At 39.5% G+C, this 20921-nt stretch overlaps 1 protein-coding gene across 2 annotated transcripts in view; it reads right to left on the reverse strand.

Moving 5' to 3' along the window:
- The window catches only part of CDH18 (cadherin 18), a gene marked incomplete at both ends in the record, with an annotated part of 199368 nt that overhangs the window by 14672 nt on the left and 163775 nt on the right, over positions 1-20921 (reverse strand). For both annotated transcript variants that reach the window (XM_084281808.1, XM_084281807.1), the window contains 2 exons: positions 1397-1514; positions 7300-7421. In XM_084281808.1, the coding sequence (XP_084137934.1) occupies positions 1397-1514; positions 7300-7421 (240 nt within the window). The remainder of the gene's footprint in view (positions 1-1396; positions 1515-7299; positions 7422-20921) is intronic.

Below are 20921 nucleotides of genomic sequence, written 5' to 3' on the forward strand. Positions count from 1 at the left end.
CATAAAATATCCACTTCATCATGAAACACAATTTTAATAGTTATTCAAATGTACGGCTTGGTGTAAGTATTTTATTCAGAATTAATGTGGTCATAGTCTTTCACATGAGATCACAGTGTAATACTCGATGAGTATATTTGAATCAGTCTCAAATGCAAAAATACAGGAATGCTCCATCATAATCCCAGTGGAAATGATGGACTAATCTGAGAAAGGGCTGGAGTCATCACTTAAGGAATATTTAAAATATATAAATCAGTCCATCAAATGTTATTTTTTTTTCTGTTGTTTGTTTGTTTGTCTTTAATATTGACAGGTATTGGCTTGATTTCTTTTAGAACTAGAATATGAGGGCCACAAATCTAGTTTGAGCCAACAGCATGACTCATTTTTTTTTCCTACTCCAAGTATAGTTAAATACTGGAACACATTCCCGAGGAAGATTATGTAGTCACCTTCCCTCACAGGTTTTAAAAATGGATACAAAAAATCTGTGAAAAATATTCTAAACCTCAGTGTATGTGTCATATGTACAATAATGGAGTTAATGACTCTCAGTCATTACAGATGTGTAGTGATCTATAAGATCTCAGAAAGTATTCCATGGTATTACTGCAAAAACATAACTAATACAAAGCCAACCACCACACATTTCCACACTTGCATACAAACAAAAACACACAATATACTCACGGAGAGTCCAAGAGGTATAACAGACAAGCATTTAAAAGTTTACTATAATTTTCATCAGGCTGTAGAATGGAAACCATGAGGCAATATTCAAAAAAAGTAAACTTGTGGGGTTTTCTTGTTGATTTTGTTGTTGTTGTTGGAAAGGCTGGATGGTTCTTTGATTCAAGAAATGTGGCTGAGTGACTCTGAAGGCTCTTTTCCCAGGGGACACATCTGCTATATTTTTCTATTTGTGCTTTTTATGCGCACTTTGTTAGGAAGGGCATGAAGAGATCACTCAGGAAGCCCTGAAAGCCTTACTCTTGATATCACATCCATAAATGCAAACACATATTCAACTTTTTAATGCCCTTTAAATTTCTAGTTTCTCCTATCAGGAAGGCAATAACTTTGAAAGTGCCCACTCTGTACTATTCACCTAGCAACAGACCAAAATGCCAACACCTATTTCATTAATCCAATTTCTAAAAACATTCCTGAATGTATGAACTATAAATGTTAAAATAAAATGGAATATAAAGAGGAAATAGAATATGATTATTCATAGTTCACAATATGTTGTATACACCGTGCTATCTACCAGTTCAGTGAAGACAGATTAATTTTCCCTTTCTGTCAAGAAATGCATAGAAATTGTTCTGTTCACTGAGACACCCCAGAAAGAAACAGAGACCCACTTCTTAGAAGTATGTGTTTGATTTACCTTCATTGTCCCTTAGAGTAAAGTTGGGATTCAAAGAAGGCCCTTCATCAAGAGAAAAATGGAATCTTGCCCCATTTGCAGAGTTATCTTTGTCAGTTGCAGTAATAGTCTGAATTACCTGAAATAAAAATTGACAGTGAATATGCTGAAATTTGAACTTGACCCCATATATTATCTGACCTCAGCAGTATGTTCAAACTTTGCTTATTTTAATTTTCTACCTGACTGCTACTAAATTCAACAGATGAAATGTCTGGGCCATTAGCTTGATTTCTTTAGCAAATATTTTAGGAACTGCACTTCAGAGCTAGATAAAAGCATCAAAAGCATCTATACTTTCTGACACTCAAATACAGTACAGGTACAAATCCTGTTAGAGATTTTCATCAGCAGCACTGCTTCCTGGTGACCTTCAGAATTACGTTTTTGCCTAAACATTTATTTTTATAGAATGAAAATTCAGCCTGAACTGGGATGGTCTATGCAATGAACCACACTGCTTGACATCCTAACAATTTGATGTGCTTCAATCATAGTTAGGAAAAACATTTTTTTAAACCAAAATGGCAGGCATATAATACCAGCTCGCTGTTTAAAATTCCTGTTAAGAAACAGTTTTACATTGCCACATAACAGAAGAGGAAGAACAGCAGCCACTCTTGGGTATAGTTTGGGTTGCCCAAAAGGAACAGAATTAGATGTAGCACCCATGTACAGGAGAAGCATTTTTGAAAGGTAAAACCTTTACTTTCAAAAGCCCTGATGATTTTTAAAATTTACTTTCCACTAAAACTGAGCTAAGCTTTTGGAATGTGTGACCAAGCAATATTTCTACCTCTGCTTTCATTTTCATGCTGGGCCTGGAAGCTGAAGTCATAAAATAGAATTTAATAAAAGTTGTTCTTGTGATATATCCAGTGAAGCCCACACAGAGTGCTGCACAGAGCTGATAGATATCCCGAGGGAAATGTAAAAGGGGCTCTTTTCATGACATTTTTTTTGTTCTGTGTTCAGCTGCAGTCTGTCTGGACTAAATCTGAAGCATAAACAGTGTGGGCTTCAGCAGGTTGTTCTATTTTAAAACTAAAAGACAGTTCGCAGTTCTCTAGCTCCATTCACACATGAGAAGTAAAACAAACACATTTTAAAGCCAATAGATTACAATGGTTATTCTGTTGTATACAAGACAGAATATTCTATAAATTATGCATGTCTTAGACAATTAATAATATTGCTGATACTGCTAAGAATATTTTAAAAGTTTCTCACTTTTTTTTTTTTTTTTTTTTTTTTTCAAAGTGTAGCATAAGATCAATCTGAAATTCCTATAACCATGAAGTTTGCCACAGGTTTGGCAATACTGGGGAAAAGTTTAGTAAAAGCTAGTTGTTCTGTATTAAATTTTGAAAAACATGAAAAACATGGTGTATATGTAATTGAAACAACTACCATGTAAAAATAGACATATAACATTTTCTTAGATACATATATTTAGTTACTAGTATTGAAATGGTATGAGCAAAGCAAGACAAAAACAACAGTTGATGTAAGCATATTTTCAAGAGATGCCATGCATTTGACAGCCTAGTAGATAAACGTTGTCCTGCTGCCCTCTCTTACATAAAATGTTCCATGATATTTTCCAGAATCTGTCTTCAGGAACACGTCATTTTGCAGCAAAAAAATGCCACAACTGCCACAAGACTAATATTCAATTTATTTGTGACTAAGATGCATTTTAAAACTCAACAAAATATTGTGTCCACATTCCTGATCTTACATGTGAAAATCTGACTATCCCCCAGTTACACAAATGTATGCAAGAACTACAGCATCAGATGGTAGAGAAATCATACTTTTCCATGTGGAAAATAGACTTTGTATGTATAATGTGTGTATGTATAATGTATGGATGTACAGGTCAGAATAGTGTTGTCAGAACTATTCTTAAAAGGAAAAGGTTCACACTCTTTCAGAACAGGTTCTTGTTTTTTTTTTTTCTATTTTGAAGACATTCATTTAGAGGTAAAGAACAAAACTGTGCAAGTTTGACATCCAAACCAAAGGTACTCCTAGCCCTTTTCTAATTAATAGGACAAATAATTGGCCTTCTAACAGACATTAACATGCACCTTACCATAGCTGATTAAAATAAAAATGTAGATGCAGAAACTCAGCTGCCATAAACCTTACTTAAGAAGATTTATGCTATCTTTTTAAAGGCGGGAGTTAAACAGAAAAGAAAGAATTTCAAGAATGAAGGAGAACTAATTGAAAAGGACATAGAGCTGGTGCCCAATTCTGCTTAGATCCTTTTCTGAAAGGAATCAATGAACAAGTAAATATACACACAGCGGCTTTACAGCAGAGGCATACCTCACCAGCTAACTTTGATTTCCTTTGGCTATTAGAAATAACAGCATCCAGGGTAAGGCAGTGCTTGTTGGCAATACAATATTTATATACCCTGATTCTGAAAAAGTGCTTTGTGTGTGTCTGCGTGTGTGTGTACTTTACAGTGGTGGATAGCGTCAGGGAAAATACATTTCAATACTATCACAACTTTTTCTATTATTCTTCTGAAAAACACCCAGAAATAATTTTACCTTTTTAATCAGTATGACTAGTGAGACTTTCTAACTGTCTCATACTCTGCCAGGATAAACATTGAACTTGGAAACACTCAGAAAACTGTCAACATTTCACTCCTTCACTTTTCAGAACAAAGCACTTAAACCTTTTTTAAGCCATTATCTGTTCCCATTTTCTTAAAAGTAATAAAATGAATCACATTTGAAGCAAAAGAAAAAAATTATTTGTAATGGTACTTCATGTAAGATTGCAAAATTCCATCTTCTTCCATTGGCTACATTTCACAATCATTCAGAAAATCAGTATATTTCTAGCATTCAGAATTCTCCAACACTGGATATCATCCAAGATCAAATCACAGCTGCTTTATCTACTTTTATATGTAATATCTACTAGGCTTCATCTGGTAACTGTTGAAGATACAGAATTATCTTCTCAACAAGGTGATGGCTAAGAGAGAAAAGCTACATTACTTCAGCGTGGAAATGATCTTCTCACAAACATTTTCTGATTTTCTGTTTGAGATGCCTTATGAAGGTTCATTTAAGTACATTTTCTTATTTTTTTTTTTCTTGAGTAAATAAATGGAGTTGTGGAGGGAAAAAGAATCAGAAGACAAAGCTTCTGTCTCTGATTTCCCACTGTTGATGCCTCTTCTGAAAATAAACAAGCAAACACAAAAAGTCTGTCAATGATGAACTATCAGTCTATCAGTTAGTTTATTTTGCACATAATGAACTCAATACACGTGCTGGGATAAATGCCCCTTTTTGGGCTAGGCTGCTAATCTCTCTCTATTTCCTGAGGAAACTGAAAAGGACTCATACATGCCTGGCAGTACCTGACAGAATTTGTTCCTTAGTGATATATTGTACAAACAATTTTAACAAGATGATGGATAATTCAGAGTAAACGCTGTCCTTTTACTGATTAAAAAGTATTCAGCAGGACACACTTTTTAGCAAAAGACAAGTTGTCTTATTCTACAATCCTTGTCTATTTGTTCCTCTTTAATATTTGTTGAACACAGTCATTTTTATGTAACTACACAATAAAATCTGAGCAAGAGACTTTTTTCTTCTTTTTTTTTTTTTTTTTTTCTTCTGTACAGCACAAGGGTATCACAGTCTTTTCTGAAGCCTTTTTATGCAATGCATATAAAATCAGTGTGTGTCATGTATCTAATGCAGCTTAAAAATACAACAGCACACTTATCTAACCTCTCATATTAAACTACTGTCTGTGGAGTCCTTCACGGTAGCATTAGTCTTGGCTGTCAGTCTGCAGTGCTACAGAGGTCAGGAGTCATTCACACTTGGAACAGCAGTACCAGAGAGAAACATAGTGCTAGTCCAAGTTTTCAGCAAATGCTATTTAGTAAAAATTTATCGTTTAAACATCTGTCTCATATCTTTCCATATGCAAAGCTAAATCTTTGTTTATAAGAAACATTAGCTCCTCAATACTACCACTACCCCTGGCAAACAGGGCAATTCTGAGCTGGCTTTGCTGCATGCTTTAACATATTAAACACATGCATTGTTCTTAAATTATATATACTTTTAAATATCCATATATCTATAAACAAATTGCAATTAATGCTTAATATATACATATATTTGTATAATGTATATATTTAATTAGTCTTTGACAAATTCTACTTGTTCCCTATTTGGCTTTACTTGAGGTTTTCAAGTTATTTTTAGTTTAATAATAGTGATTCAGCTGACCTTAGATTTTCAAAGGCTTTCAGAGAAGTGTCTCAATAGCAACACTGAAGAAAACCGTGCAGTCATGAGATAGGAGGGAATATCCTTGCACAAAAATTACTAAAAAGGCAAGAAATAGGGGTCTCATGTAAATTGGAAAACAAGGAAAGGAGGTAACAGACATGTTCCACAGAGATTTATGCTGGGCAACTTGTTCATCAGCGTATTAAGTATATATATATATAAATGTCTTATATAAAGAGTACCAATAATTAGGCCACCAAATCTACTTATGATATTGAGTAGAAAGGTAGAAAGTAGAAAGGTAGTTCAAGGTAGAAAAGAGAAGGGCTGACACTAAAGACCTTCCAATACCAAGTAGCTAGGCAATACAAAGGCAGGTGAAATTCATTACACACAGACATAAAGACTTAACTTCACAAACATGATGATGTTCCTGAGCTGACCATTACTTCTACTGGCATTATGACAAGCAGTGTTTTGCAGTCTGTGCTTACTAGTGGTTTAAAAGTATGTTAGAAGCTGTTAGAAGTTACCGGGAAAGGAACAGAGAACAGAGCAGAGATCATCATCATATACTTTGAAGCATAAACCACAGTAAAAGCTACAAACTACTGAATTCCTGCGTCTTGAATCTTGATTCCTCTCTCAAGGTGAATAGAGAGGAAATGGAGAAAGCTTAAAGGAGGACAGAATGTATGATCATAAGTCTAGAATGGCTTTATCACCGCCTGTCCAAGTTACAGAGGACTCTTCAACCTGGACAAGAGATGTCTAAGAGGAAATATACTAGAGATTTATGAATGGCAGAGAGATGATAAATAGTGACCAACTGCTCTTTCTCTCCTTCAGCACAAGAACTAATAAACAGCGATTGAAAATAGCATGGGAAGATTTGAGGGGAAAAAAAAAAAAAAGAGTGCTGGATAAAACCTCAGCCTCTGCAAAAATGGTAATTCTGGTAAAAAATTGGTAAAGTCACAACTTTGGACTGCAATGAAATGCACCAGCCACAGAAGCAGCAGCTGGAATGTGACTGCTTTTTAGTCTTAGTTCTGAACTTCCCTCTGCTCACACTTTGGAAAAAAAAAATGTTCAGCATGTTTTCCATAATGATGCTGCACAGACAGGTTCATCCTTACTGTGACTTTCCATCTTAACTCTTATGAGCAATCAGCATGCAAAGAGAGCAGATAGCAGCTACATTAATCAGCCATTTCATTGAATTACATTTGAAACCTTGCTCCCACGTGGAACTTCAAGATGTTAAATTTGCTTCATCCATTTTGTACAGGATAGTGGCTTATCAAATTCTGTCAGTTATTTGCCATGATTAAGGTTTTGCCTGTCTTTACTGAAGATAGTTGTATTTTTTTTCAGCTACAAGAAAAATACCTTGAATAAATTTCCAACCTTCTCCTTTCCATCTAATACATACAAAAAGTTGAGTCAAATGTGAGTTATGAAAATAAAAACAGGAAGAATTAGATCGTGTTCCTAATTTAAACTTCTAACATGTGACATTAAACAAATAAAGTAATACTTCTTTCTCACTGGGAGAAAGAAAACTGCCAGAGTTACCTGACCAGGCTTTGCATTCTCACAGACAACTATGTCATACTCTCTGGCGAGCTCTGGAGGGTTGTCATTGACATCCAGGATTCTAACACCAACAGGAACATGGCTCACTAGCCCAGGATTGTCTGCAAAATACATAAAGGGGTATTAAGCTTTCTGAAATATTCAATATTCAGTGACATCCTCAATTTAAACATGATTTCTTAACACAATAACCAGATGAGAACTAAATACAGCTGAAGTAAGATAATAAAAGATGCTTTTTGCTGAGCTTCATTAACTGTTTTGAAAAATAATAAAACAATGAGTGGAAATAGCAGTATCAGTTACTGTTATGTAAAAATTTGCTTTATATCATAATGTTACTGTTGTGTCATATCAGTGAAAATTCAAGCAACTCTGAAATTGAAGTGGGAGAAAGCTGTTTGTGTTATTGCACACTGTCACACTCTATGCGACGAGATGATTAATTTGTTTATAATTAACATTAAAATGTCATTACAGTATTGAGCAAAATCTAACCTTTTTATTTTTCTATCAGTGAGGTTAGGAAATAAAATACCAAAATATTATGGAAACATAAATGCACTGGTATATATAAAACTTTCCCAAGCTTGATTTAAGCTTTCTCACAAATTATAATGCTGTTACTCAACATAGTCAATGAGTCTTGCATTATCTGTGTAATCCAGGGTCAGTGACACACTAATTAGAAAATAATGTTTAAATAATGGTGTTAAATAATATATGATCTGAATTGGTATTAGAGCTCACCTTCAAAAAGAGCCCACACTCTGAAAGCGTAATACATAGACATACTTACTGAAAAATATACTATGTTAAAACAGAAAATATAATTTCTATGTTAAAATGGGGAAAAATACAAGTCTTCTTAATCCATTATTTGCTTGTTCTTACTACTAGTGAAGTAATACCAAGACATTTGCATTTATTTAAAAGAATTATATATGAGAACATTTTATAATTAGCTAAAATATATATTCCAAAGTCTGTGTAAGGAAGGATCAGTCTTTTAGATAATAAATTTAATTCTACTTTCACCAATTAAATTAAACTATCACTGTAAGACAGCAAATTCAATCTTTCACATACAACAAGATAGAAGAAGAGGGTCGTATGGGTTGACATTTTAAAACTGCTTGTCCCTGTGTAATGGTCGAAACTCCATCCACCCTGGTTATTTCTATCTGCATTAATCCACAGTGCGTTTCTGTCAAAAAAGGATCATTTGCAAAATGCCTTAGATTTGTCATGCCTTTGAGGGCTTCTGTTGAGAATTCTGAAAAACATTCATTAGTTTAGACATATTTGGATTCAAAGCCACCACTAATGTAGCCTCCCACTGAAAAATAGTTAAGAACACTGAAGTTTATTTTGACAAAATGAGGAATTTATTCTTCTCTGTTTTCACCTGGGATACTAGTCAAAAATATTGGGGTTTATAGGCCCTTTTTATATTTTTTTATATTCTCTTTTTGATTAATATGTCTCTGTTCATCTGATGATTTTCATTTACTTTTGGAAATTATGCACTTAGAAAATGGGAAGAGAGGTGAGGTCAAAATAGTAAACAGGAAAGGAAGACTTAGCTTAGATAATATAGGAATGTCCCTGTAATTCCCAATTAATGTCAGCATTAGAACTTATAAGAATACATTCAGAAGACAGTTATGGATTTGCAAATTCTACTTTCTTGCTGTGAATGTTCATTTTTCCTTGAATGTTGGTATTTTCATTTTTACATGAAAACTATGAATATCTTTATAACATAATACTAAAGTAGATTATCTCCATCGTGTTCATGCAAGACTGTGGTCTTTGATCTCTATTGAGAAAACGCTTCTAGTGGAAATCTTTGAGGAATGTTAAAATTTTGTGAATACAAGAAGTGACAGTATGGAATAATCATATTTGGCTGTTCACTAAACAGTTGGTTGAAAGGAACCATCCATCTACCTTTACTCATACTACTGAAGGAAGAACAGCAACCTTCTCTCAAGCAGACTTTGCACTGTGAGTATTAAGATAAAAATGTTTGGTCCTTCTCTTAAGGTACGTCATAAGATTGTGCAGAACAGCACAATAAAGATTGAAGAGATTTTATTGTTGACTCAAATATAGCTTACAATATCATTTAGATAGCTTGCTCCGTCAATGCTATCAGATAATCCAATTACAAAAACCCTCTAATTACAATTATAGGACATGATATCTTGCAATAGATGATCTAGAGGTAATCTATAACTCAAAGGAGTCTTGTTCTTGAGACTGGGAGGCTCTAGCACATAGTCTGGTCAGTGTGTGAACTAGAAAGTATGGGAAGGACACAAAGAAAAGGACAGCACACAGAAGCAGAGTAAGGAGAGAAAAGGCAGAGATCATAGTAAAGGATTAAGGAATAAACCCATTTGGGAGTGGCTTCATAAACTCCAGTGAAGGCAACACAAATTTTCACACCAGAAAAAGCCAGAAGAAGCTTTTGCCCGATGGCAAAATAATTTGTGACTACTAGGTATTCAGAGCATCACTGAAAAATCTTAGTTGAAATGGACCTCTGGAGGTCACTGGTCCAGACTCCCCACTCAAAGCAGGCCCATCCTCAAAGCTGTAATTGCGCATAATAATAGGAGGAACAGGGCAAGAAAGCAGGAAGAGCGCAGGGCAAAAGGTACCAGAGACAGTGAACTTTCTGTTGTTCTGGAATGTTTGGAACTGAAGGAAGGTCAAATGTTTTATTACACTATGTGGTAAAAGACAATTTCCTTTCCTTTAGTACAGTATGTCACACCCCTTTCCCCATCCTGAACAGAACCCTCTTGTATGCTTGTCACTGCTACACAGTGCAGTCTTAATCCAGTCTGTTAAATTTGCATTATTTTCCCAGAGACTTCATGGAGATTCAGAGAGTTTACCTATATTTTTTCTGCAGCTGTTTTGCAGTACAAGGAATTCATATTTATCTTACCAATTCAAAAGAATGCAGGGAATTATTAGTATATTTCTGGAAGCAGTTACCTTATGGGATCTTTGACCTTTACAGGCAAACTTCCATACAGACTGCCCACTCACTGTAAAATGCTAATAAGGGAAGTATTAATGCCACTTACCAAAACTGTCCTGAGGTTTGTCAGATTATGTATACTACATCAATGTCTATGCAAGATGATAGCACAGTTTATAAAGGGAGAAGAGAATGAGAATAAATTAAGAGGGACCTTACAAGTATATTTTTTCAGGTTGTGTTTTGTTTTGTTTTATTGTAAAATAAATACAAACACCAGTCTATTGTAGGTGTGCAACTTACCTGCATGCCCCAAAATACTCTGATAACTGGTCCTTTCAGTAGTGCATTTTTGTTAATTAGAAAAATTTAATTAGAAACATGTATTTCAATAGTTTGGCAGATTTCCAGTTTTGAGATAATCAGTGCTGACATGTATTTCAGACCTGTGCATTACAAATCAGCCAGATCCATTCTGTATCCTATTATCATTATGCCTCAAGAGTAGATTTTTTGAAGTGAATGCTCACTGTTTTAAGAAGTAAATGAAGCAGAAACATTGTTCTTGCTGTCTTACACTTGAGATTTTTCCCAGAATAAGTATTTATTTTGCCAGAATACTAAATCTCGTGTACACTTCATTGGGTTAGAAACTGGCTAGGTAGCTGGGCCCAAAGAGACATGGTGAATGGAGTTAAATCCAGTTGGAGGCTGGTCACTAGTGGAGTCCCCCAGGGCTCAGCACCAGGGCCAGTTCTCTTTAACATCTTTATCAATGATCTGGATGAGAGGATCGGGTGTACCCTCAGTAAGTTTGCAGATGACACCAAGTTAAGGATGTGTGTCGATCTGCTCAAGGATAGGAAGGCTCTGCAGGAGGATCTGGATAGGCTGGACCAAATGGGCTGAGGTCAACTGCATAAAGTTCAACAAGGTCAAGTGCTGGGTCCTGCACATGGGGCACAACAACCCCAAGCAGAGCTACAGTCTGAGAGATGGGTGGTTAGAAAGCTGCCTGGCAGAGAAGGACTTGGGAGTATTGGTTGATAGTTGGCTGTATATGAGCCAGCAGTGTGATCAGGTGGCCAAGAAGACCAACAGCATCACAAGCAGGTCTAGGGAAGTGATTGTCCCCCTGTACTCAGCTCTAGTGAGGCCACACCTCGAGTACTATGTTCAGTTTTGGGCCCCTCACTACAAGAAGGACATCGAAGAGCTTGAGTGAGTCTAGAGAATGGCAGCAAAGCTGATGAGGGGTCTGGAGAACAAGTCTTATGAGGAGTGGCTGAGAGAGTTGGGGTTGTTCAGCCTGGAGAGGAGGAAGCTCAGGGGCAACCTTATTGCACCCTATAGGTACCTTGCACCCTATAGGTACCTTGAAGGAGGCTGTAGTGAAGTAGGGGTTGGTCTATTCTCCCACGTGCCTGGTGACAGGGTGAGGGGGAATGGGCTAAAGTTGTGCCTAGGGGAGCTTTAGGTTGGATGTTAGGAAGAACTTCTTTACTGAAAGGGTCGTTTAGGCATTGGAATAGGCTGCCCAGGGAAGTGGTATCATCATCCTTGCAGGTCTTTAAAAGACGTTTAGATGTAGAACTTAGTGATATGGTTTAGTGGAGGACTTGTTAGTGTTAGGCCAGAGGTTGGACTAGATGATCTTGGAGGTCTCTTCCAACCTAGATGATTCTGTGATTCTGTGAAATATCTGTAAAGCAAATTAGTTTTATTGAGTATCAGCCCCTCAACCAGCAGGTTGTCTCTGAACTTGCAGAAGTCCTTATCAGCAGCCAGTCTGGAAGCGGGATGCATCTCCTCAATTAATTTATGTAGGCAAACATTAAAACCTCCGTTTAAGAAGAAAGCTTCTTTTTAATACATCTTCTGCTGTTCCAGACTTCCATTTCATATTAACAAAATTTCCATGGTCTTTATGAAAAAAAATTGAACCTGGGAGACATTCAGAATAACAGTCCTGATGTCAACAGTCTGCTATATTTTGTGTGTGTGTTTTAGTTGTTACATTGCTACAGTGTAACACTTGCTATAAAAGCTGAGTGAATAATATAACCCAGAGTAAACCTGAACTATTTTAACAGGGTGAAGGATTGAAAATGAATAATTTTACAAATTTCATGATCTAGCACAAAAATATTCACCTAGTTTAGGGTCATAATAAATGGCTATGCTTTGCCATTATTAATATTAAATATTGATCTTAATCACTGCAATATTTTTTTTTCTACTCTTTACAGCTTTTCAAGACCTTTTGAGGCAAATCAATATTTGGGAAGTTCAGCCATCCATCTCATCATTTGATCATTCAAATCAATTCAATATTTGGGAATCAATTCAATATTTGGGAATCTCGTCATTCTTGTCATTCGACCGGGAACCACGCAGGGATCGGCTGCAGTGAGGGCTCCTGGCAGGGAGATGAACGAAGCCAACCCCAAACAGAGCAGCAGCCCTGCCCCCCCACCCCCCCCCACCCCCCAAGCAGGCAGGTGCTGTGCTTGTGCCGCTGTGGGCGCTGAGGAGCTGAGGGTGGAGCCAGGGGTGCAACAGCCCACCCACCCCTGGCGTTATAAAAGTAGTCCCTAGAGAGTGCCGCAACCCAGAAGCGCTGCAAACTGAACGTGCTAACAGGACTGGCTTGGCAGGTAGTGCAGGCAGTTCAAGTGGGGCAGGGAGGAGAACCTAGACCTTGCCATGGTGGGCACCCGTCGCAGCGGTCAGTCCAAGGTAGCAACCCAAACAGAGGAGATGCTGCCCCTCTGGGCTCACGTGGGCACCCAGGTGGATCCCCTGAGGGCGGAGGTGGCAGTCTAGACAGATGACTGCGGGGAACTCCAGAATCTGGAGGCCGATCTGGGCCATGAGGGAGGAGAGCGCTGTCACAGGTGCAGGTGTGCCCTGCTTCAGGGACTCCTCAAGCAGGTGGCTGGGCTGCAGTGAGAAATCAGCAGCCTGAAGGAGTCTCTGAGGGTGACAGATAGGAGGGGTCTCCCTGCCCCTGCTGTTGCTTGGCAGCCCTCTCCTATGTCCCGACAAGGGGTAGAGGCTGCCCCCGTTGAACACATGCGGAACAGAGGGCTAGACTGTCCACAAGAGACAAGGGGCTGGACCCTTATCTTAGGTTGGAACAGAAAGAGACATCTGCCCCCGACACCCATGGTGCCACCTACCCCCACGCTGTCCCTGGGAAATAGATTTGACGCTCTCAGGGAGGTTGTGGAAGAGGCTGAGGGTCTGGACAGTAGTCCGAACCCAGGAAGCAACCCCGAGAAGAGAGTCAAGACTGGGGGAAGTGCAAAACATAAGGATCAGGGCCAGATGGAGCACCACATTATAACCTGTGCCACAAAAAAAAAGAGCAGAGAGTCCTGGTGACTGGAGACTCCTTGCTGAGGGGCACTGAGGCTCCTATCTGCCACCCAAATAACCTATCCAGAGAAGTGTGCCGTCTTCCTGGGGCACGTGTCAGAGACGTTAGGAAGGCTCTGCCACAGATCATTAAACCAGAGGACTACTATCCTCTCGTCATTCAGGTTGGATCCCGGGAAGCTGCTATTAGAAAAATGAAGAATATTTAAAAGGACTTTGCATCCCTGGGGAGGTTGTTGAATGGATTGGGGGTGCAGGTAGTGTTCTCCTCTGTCCTCCCACTGGGTGACTGGGATGCAGATAAAAGGAGCAGAACAGGACAGGTAAATGACTGTCTGAGGGGGTGGTGTCTGGATCAGGGATTTGGGTATTTTAATCTTGGGCCGTCCTTTGAGAGGCTGGGTATGTGGGCTACGGACAGACACCAACTGAGCAAGTGGGTCACAAGTGTGTTGGGGAGCAAGCTCTCTGAGCTGATTACCAGGGCTTTAAACTAGGTTTGATGGGGGAAGGGAGGGGAGCTAAAGGTGACTGAGAAGGGCTGGGGGAAGTCGTCACTACTGTCACTGCTGAAGACAGGGAAAAACATCTGAGCTCTCCCATAGGATTGTCTCAGGGCTCCTCAGAGAAGGTAGCATTCCCAATCCCCCGGCCAGTATCTTCTTCTTGCATCCCTCCAGGGGTTACTGCACCTGCTGCTTCCCTATTGTGCCTGTACACCAATGCACAGAGCATGGGAAATAAACAGCATGAGCTCGAGATCTGTGTTCGGTTACGGGGCCACAATCTCATTGCAGTCACAGAGACGTAGTGGGACAGCTCACATGACTGGAACGCTGCCATTGAGGTCTATGTCCCCTTTAGGAAAGACAGGCTGGGGAAGTGAGGGGGGGGGGTTGCCCTTTATGTGAGGGAGCAATTAGAGTGTACCCAGCTTCAGCTGGGGGACGGTGAAGGACAAGTGGAGAGCTTGTAGGTGAGAATTAAGGGGTGGGCTGGTATGGGGGACACCATTGTGGGGGTATACTGCAGATCACCAGATCAAGAGGAGGAAGTCAATGAGGCCTTCTACAAGCAGCTGGTAGTAGCCTCACGATCACAAGCGCTGGTTCTCATGGGGGACTTCAATTACCCAGACATCTGCTAGGTAAGCAACTCGGCTAGGCACGCGCAGTCCAAATGGTTCCTACAATGCATTGAAGACCATTTTCTGACGCAGGTGGTGGAGGAGTCAACGAGGCAGGGGGTGCTCCTGGACCTTGTTCTTACCAACAGGGATGGCCTTGTTAGGGATGTGAAGGTTGGGGGCAGCTTGGGATGCAGCGACCATGAGATGGTGGAGTTCCAGATGGAACTAGGCAAAGGAAGTAAGGCTAAAAGCAGGATTGCAACCATGGACATTCGAAGAGCCAACTTCGACCTCTTCCGGGACCTGCTTGGGAGTATCTCATGGGATAGGTTGCTAGAAGGCAAGGGTGCTTGTGAGAGCTGGGCTACATTTAAGCAGCACTTCTTCCATGCTCAGGATCGGTGCATCCCGAGGAATAGGAAATCACGGAAGGGGGGCAGGAAACCTGCATGGATGAGCAAGGAGCTCATTGATAAGATCAAAAGGAAGAGGAAGGTCTATGAAATGTGGAAAAGGGCCTGTCCCCTTGGGAGGAGTATAGATGTGTTGTCAGGGCCTGCAGGGATGTGACAAGGAAGGCTAAAGCTGACCTAGAGATGAGGCTTGCAAAAGAGATAAAGGATAATAAGGGTTTTTTTCAAGTATGTAAACAGCAAGAGGAAGACTAGGCATTATGTGGGTCTGTTGTTGAATGAGGGGGGTGTCCTGGTCAAGGGAGACGCTGAGAAGGCAGGGATACTGAATGCTTTCTTTGCTTCAGTCTTTGCTTCAAGGACACTTCCCCGGGACTCCTCACTCCTGGCAACAGGACAAAGGGTCTGGGAAATGGAGGGCTCCCCCCTGGTGGACATGAGAGTGGTTTGGGAGCGTCTGAGTGGGCCTGATGGGATGCATCCGCATGTGGTAAGGGAGCTGGCAGATGTGATTGCCAAACCGCTCTCTATCATCTTTGAAAGGTCCTGGAGAATGGGTGAGGTGCCTGAAGACTGGAAGATAGCCAATGTCACTCCGGTCTTCAAGAAGGGCAGGAAGGAGGATCCAGGAAACTGCAGGCCAGTCAGTTTTACCTCTGTCGCTGGAAAGGTATTGGAGCAGCTTGTTCTGGATGCCATCACCAAGCAATTGGAAGAGAAGAATGTTATGAGGAGTAGTCAGCATGGATTGACCAAGGGGAAGTTGTGCTTGACCAACCTCGTTGCCTTCTCTGATGGCATCACCAGCTGGGTAGATAGGGGGAGAGCAGTGGATGTCATCTACCTGGTGGTAGATGGTACATGGTACATGGTACATGGTACAGCAAGGTGGGTTGAGAGCTGGGTGACTGGCCAAGCTCAGAGGGTAGTGATCAGCGGAGCAGAGTCTGGCTGGAGGCCTGTGACTAGCGGTGTTCCCCAGGGGTTGGTGTTGGGTCCGGTCTTGTTCAACATCTTCATCGACGACCTTGATGAGGGAATCGTGTCTGCCCTCAGCAAGTACGCCAATGACACAAAGCTGGGAGGAGTGGCTGACACACCAAAAGGCTGTGCTGCCATTCAGCAAGACCTGGACCGGCTGGAGAGATAGGCAGGAAGAAACCAAATGAGGTTTAATCAGAGCAAGTGTAGAGTCCTGCACCTGGGAAGGAACAACCCGAAGTATCAGTACAGGCTGGGGGACAACCTGCTGGAGAGGAGCTCTGAGGAGAAGGACCTGGGGGTCCTGGTGGACGACAGGTCGACCATGAGCCAGCACTGTGCCCTTGTGGCCAAGAGGGCTAATGGGATCCTGGTGTGCATTAAAAGGAGCGTGGCCAGCAGGTCAAGGGACGTGATCCTCCCCCTCTACTCTGCCCTTGATCCTCACCTGGAGTACTGTGTCCCATTCTGGGCTCCCCAGTACAAGAAAGACAGGGATCTCCTGGAAGGAGTCCAGTGGAGGGCCACAAAGATGATATGGGGCATGGAGCATCTTCCCTGTGAAGAAAGGCTGAGAGACCTGGGTCTGCTCAGCCTGGAAAAAAGAAGACTGAGAGGGGATCTCCTCAATGTATATAAATATCTGAGGGATGCGGGACAGAAGGATGTAGCCAACCTCTTTTCAGTGGTTTGTGGGGATAGGACAAGGGGCAATGGCTGCAAGTTACAGCACAGGAAGTTCCGCACTGACATGCAAAAGAACTTCTTCACGGTGAGGGTGACGGAGCATTGGAACAGGCTGCCCATGGAGGTTGTGGAGTCTCCTTCTCTAGAAATATTTAAGGCCTGTCTGTACGCCTACCTGGGCAGCCTGCTCTGAGGAACCTGCTTTGGCAGGGGGGTTTGACCCGATGATCTTTCGAGGTCCCTTCTAACCCCTACAGTTCTGTGATTCTGTGATCTTTTCTGGTGTTTTTTCAAGAGAAGTAGAAGGTATACATCTTAATTACCTTTTACAGATTAGTTTTGACGTATTAGAATACAGACGTAGGAAGGATAAAATATACTAGAGAAATGGAAATGAAATGATAAAAGAATGCTTTGTATGTAAGTGAGAGTAATATTCAGAAAATATTTGGTTTAGTTTAGGGTATACCTTACAACAAGGTACATTTTCTGGTAATGAGAAAATTACTCAGAACCTAGTCATAAGAGTAACATTCTATTCTTCTCTTTTAAGGTCATGGGTACTTTTAAATACTGTTAACTGAAATTAGATAGGCAATATTTTATTTTTTGTTGACTTTTCATTGATGAACACAAACCTAAAGGCACTCATCACTTGGATCATCATAGTAGTGATAGCAGTAGAAGCAGCAACAAGAAGAGGATTATTAGTAGTAATAGCTCTGCATCAGACAAAACATTTAGCACTCTCATGTTGGTGTCTCCCTCATCCTTAATGCAAGCAAAATTCTGCATCTCACAGACAATACTGGTGCTCACCTCCTGAGTAGATCAGGGCACCACAAACTGCACTGGCTCTGTGAAAGGATCCATTTGGAAATTCTGGTACTGATTCACAAAGCCTGAAGGGAAAAATGTCATGTGATCCCAAAGATGGCCTCTTCTTTGGGGACCCATCCTGATAGCTACCATCATCATTGCGAGTATCAGAGCCCAAGGGAGAGGGCTCTTTAAACTTTGTTAAATGTAGACTCAACTGGAACACCAAGGGAGTTCAGGAAGAGCCATATCCTATGAAACATACTTACAGACGAAAACATAAGAATATCCTCATGATACGTTTCCCCAAAGAAACAGAGAAGAAAATTTGTCATGCCTTGAAGGAAATGACTAAACTGAGATAAACAGGGAAGTAAGCACAGAACTAGAAGCATCACTTCTTGATCAGGATGGAGAACTTTTAGACAACTGTTTTTATAAGGAGTTTTGTGTTGGTTTTACTTATTGTTTAGAAATGCTATAGGAGATTTTGCTACAAATGAAATTATTATGATTTCATGGTCCATTAGTAGGCTACTTATCAAGGCTGGAAATAAACTGCATCATTGGAAGTGTGGATAGGGTACCAATATTGTGTTTAGATCTTGTCATTAAAAAGATAATAGCTATCCTATTTGTCACTACTTCATGAAAAAAGTAGTCGTAGAACACAGACTTTGCCTTTTAAAAAATCAACTTCAATTTTAAAAGTAGGAAATACTTTTGCGGCAGACTCTGTTTCTTGGAAAACATAAAGTAATTCTTATCAATACCAAAACTCTTTCTGTAACTGAGCTAGGAGGCTGAATGCAAGTGAAGTAAAAAAATTAAGAATGAATGTGATTTTATTTTTTTTCTTGAGGTGGGAGAAAAGGGTGGTGGCCTTAAGGGAACACTATAATGTCTGCTTTTGTAATGTATCTATATCTAAATCAGAAATGTATCAAAACAATACATAAGACAAAATTTTTCTCTGCTGATGTCAAATCAATTAAGTTATTTTCATTATTTATGTGTACTCTGTTGCATCAAAATAAATAAATAAATTAGTTTTGAAGAAAAAAATACAGACTAGAAATCACTCTAAAAAATTCTGTTTTCAGCGTAAGGAAAAAGTCACTTCAAGGAAACACTAAGACACAAAGCCAGCAACAAACTCACTAGCATTAAATCATCCTGCTGTCCACCATATACAGAGGGTTTAGGAGATTACGACACTCTAACAGCACTTTGTTACTATATTACCTTCTGTTAGAACTTGAAAAGGGTTCAATTTATTTTCAATTACTTTTTTTTTTTTTTTTTTTGACACAAAGTACTAAAGACAGTCTTGATTATGGGGAAAAGTTTGAAGTGAGAAAATAAAATGTCGTCAGTTCTTGCCCTTTTCTAATTCTTTCAATGATATATGCTAGGAAGATATTACTGCATATTTCCTTCAGGCAATGCATATGTTGTTTTCATGTATTTCAAAACAGAAAAAAATTGAATTGTGTGGTTTTGGATTTTGATTTTGCTTCTCATAATATCTTGTTCACTTCTTGTAAAATAAATCAGTGTACCTTTAAATAGCATTAACAGGTTTATTCTGCTTATTTTACACCTTCATTCCATCTTCAGTTCTCATTCTCCATATGACTGTCTTACATAGTGCTATCAGTAACACAAATTTTAATATCCTAACAAAAATTGAGAAACCTCTTTTTTTTGCTGTAGTGTACCATTAAACATCAAAAAAGGACTGCCAAACTCTTTGCTTATCTTGGTGTTCACTGATGGCAATATGAGGTGAAAATATCTCTCTGCACCTGAAGAAAATACCTAAATGCACCTCAGTCTAATAATCTATTTATTTTATGCAATTATAGCGCTTTCAGTATTCATTCAAGATTTCATTTTTTAATATGTTTCTGCTACAAATTATTTCTCCCTGTGCTTCCCGTTTTCCTCTATATAACCTTTCTAGGTTACTGTTTCTGTTTCTACCAAAACTGAGGAAAACAAAACAAACAAATAAAACAAACAAACAAACAAAAAATGGTTTATATTAAAATGAGAATTGACTTTAATCCTTTTATCATAATTCTTGCAAGGTACTGTTGAAAACTCTTATTTTTGTAAGCTGTCCTGCTTTTTCACATATTTCAGTTCTGAACAGGGTTTACTCTATGAAAATATTTCTGAATATTATTTCTGTATGTAGATTTTCTAATACCTGTATTTTTCTGGGATCCTTTCAATAACAAATCACAGGGCATAGCATGTTTTGCCATTGAGATGTTGCTCTAATTCAACACTTCGGTATCTTTTTTTTCTGAAGTTAGTATAAGGCATGTGCATAGAGAAGCAAATATGAAAGACATATAAACAGTATGACAGATACTCCTGTCCCTTAATGATTTCATGCCCTTTCACTGGACTTGATCCAGCTACTCCACTTCTCTTTTGTACAGCTGAGCCCAGACCTGGACCCAGCACTCCAGATTTGGTCTTAACAGTGCTGTGTAGAGGGAAGGATCACCTCCCTTGACTTGCCAGCTCCTCCTCATGCACTGTAGGATGTTGTTGGATGACTCAGGAGCACACTGCTGACTTATGTTCAAGTTGTTGTCCACCAGGACCCCCATGTCCTTGTCTGAAAAGCTGCTACCCAGCCAGTTAGCCGTCCACTGGTGCATAGGGTTACTCTTCTTGAGGTTCTGGACTCCTTTTATTGAACTTTTATAAAGTTCCAGTTCACTCATTTCTCTAGTCTGTTGAGATCTTTCTGGAGGGAAGCACAACTCTACGGAGTATCAGCCATTACCCCAGTTTTGTGTCATTTATACACTTGCTGAGAGTGCACTCTGTCCCATAAACTAGGTCATTAATGAAGAGATTAAACAGTACTGCATCCAGTATTGGCTCCTGATCAGTACCCTTTGTGCCTGCCATTTCAGACAGTTTTCAATCTACCTCACTGTTCATTTATCTATCCCATAATTCAATGCCTTTTTCTTATGTGAGCTTCTCAAAGTCTTCCTTAAATTTTAGTAGAGGCATTACTTGTGAATCTCACTTAATAACTTGTTGCTCATTTTACATATAATACAATTACAAAGACTTCTAATTGATGGATTGCACATCATTCCTCAAAATATCTCATCCTTGCTCTGTGTTTTCTTATTTCCATTACTCTTGGCAAAGAGTTGAT

Source organism: Netta rufina (genome assembly GCF_964035555.1).
Source record: "Netta rufina genome assembly, chromosome: 2".
NCBI lineage: Eukaryota > Metazoa > Chordata > Aves > Anseriformes > Anatidae > Netta > Netta rufina.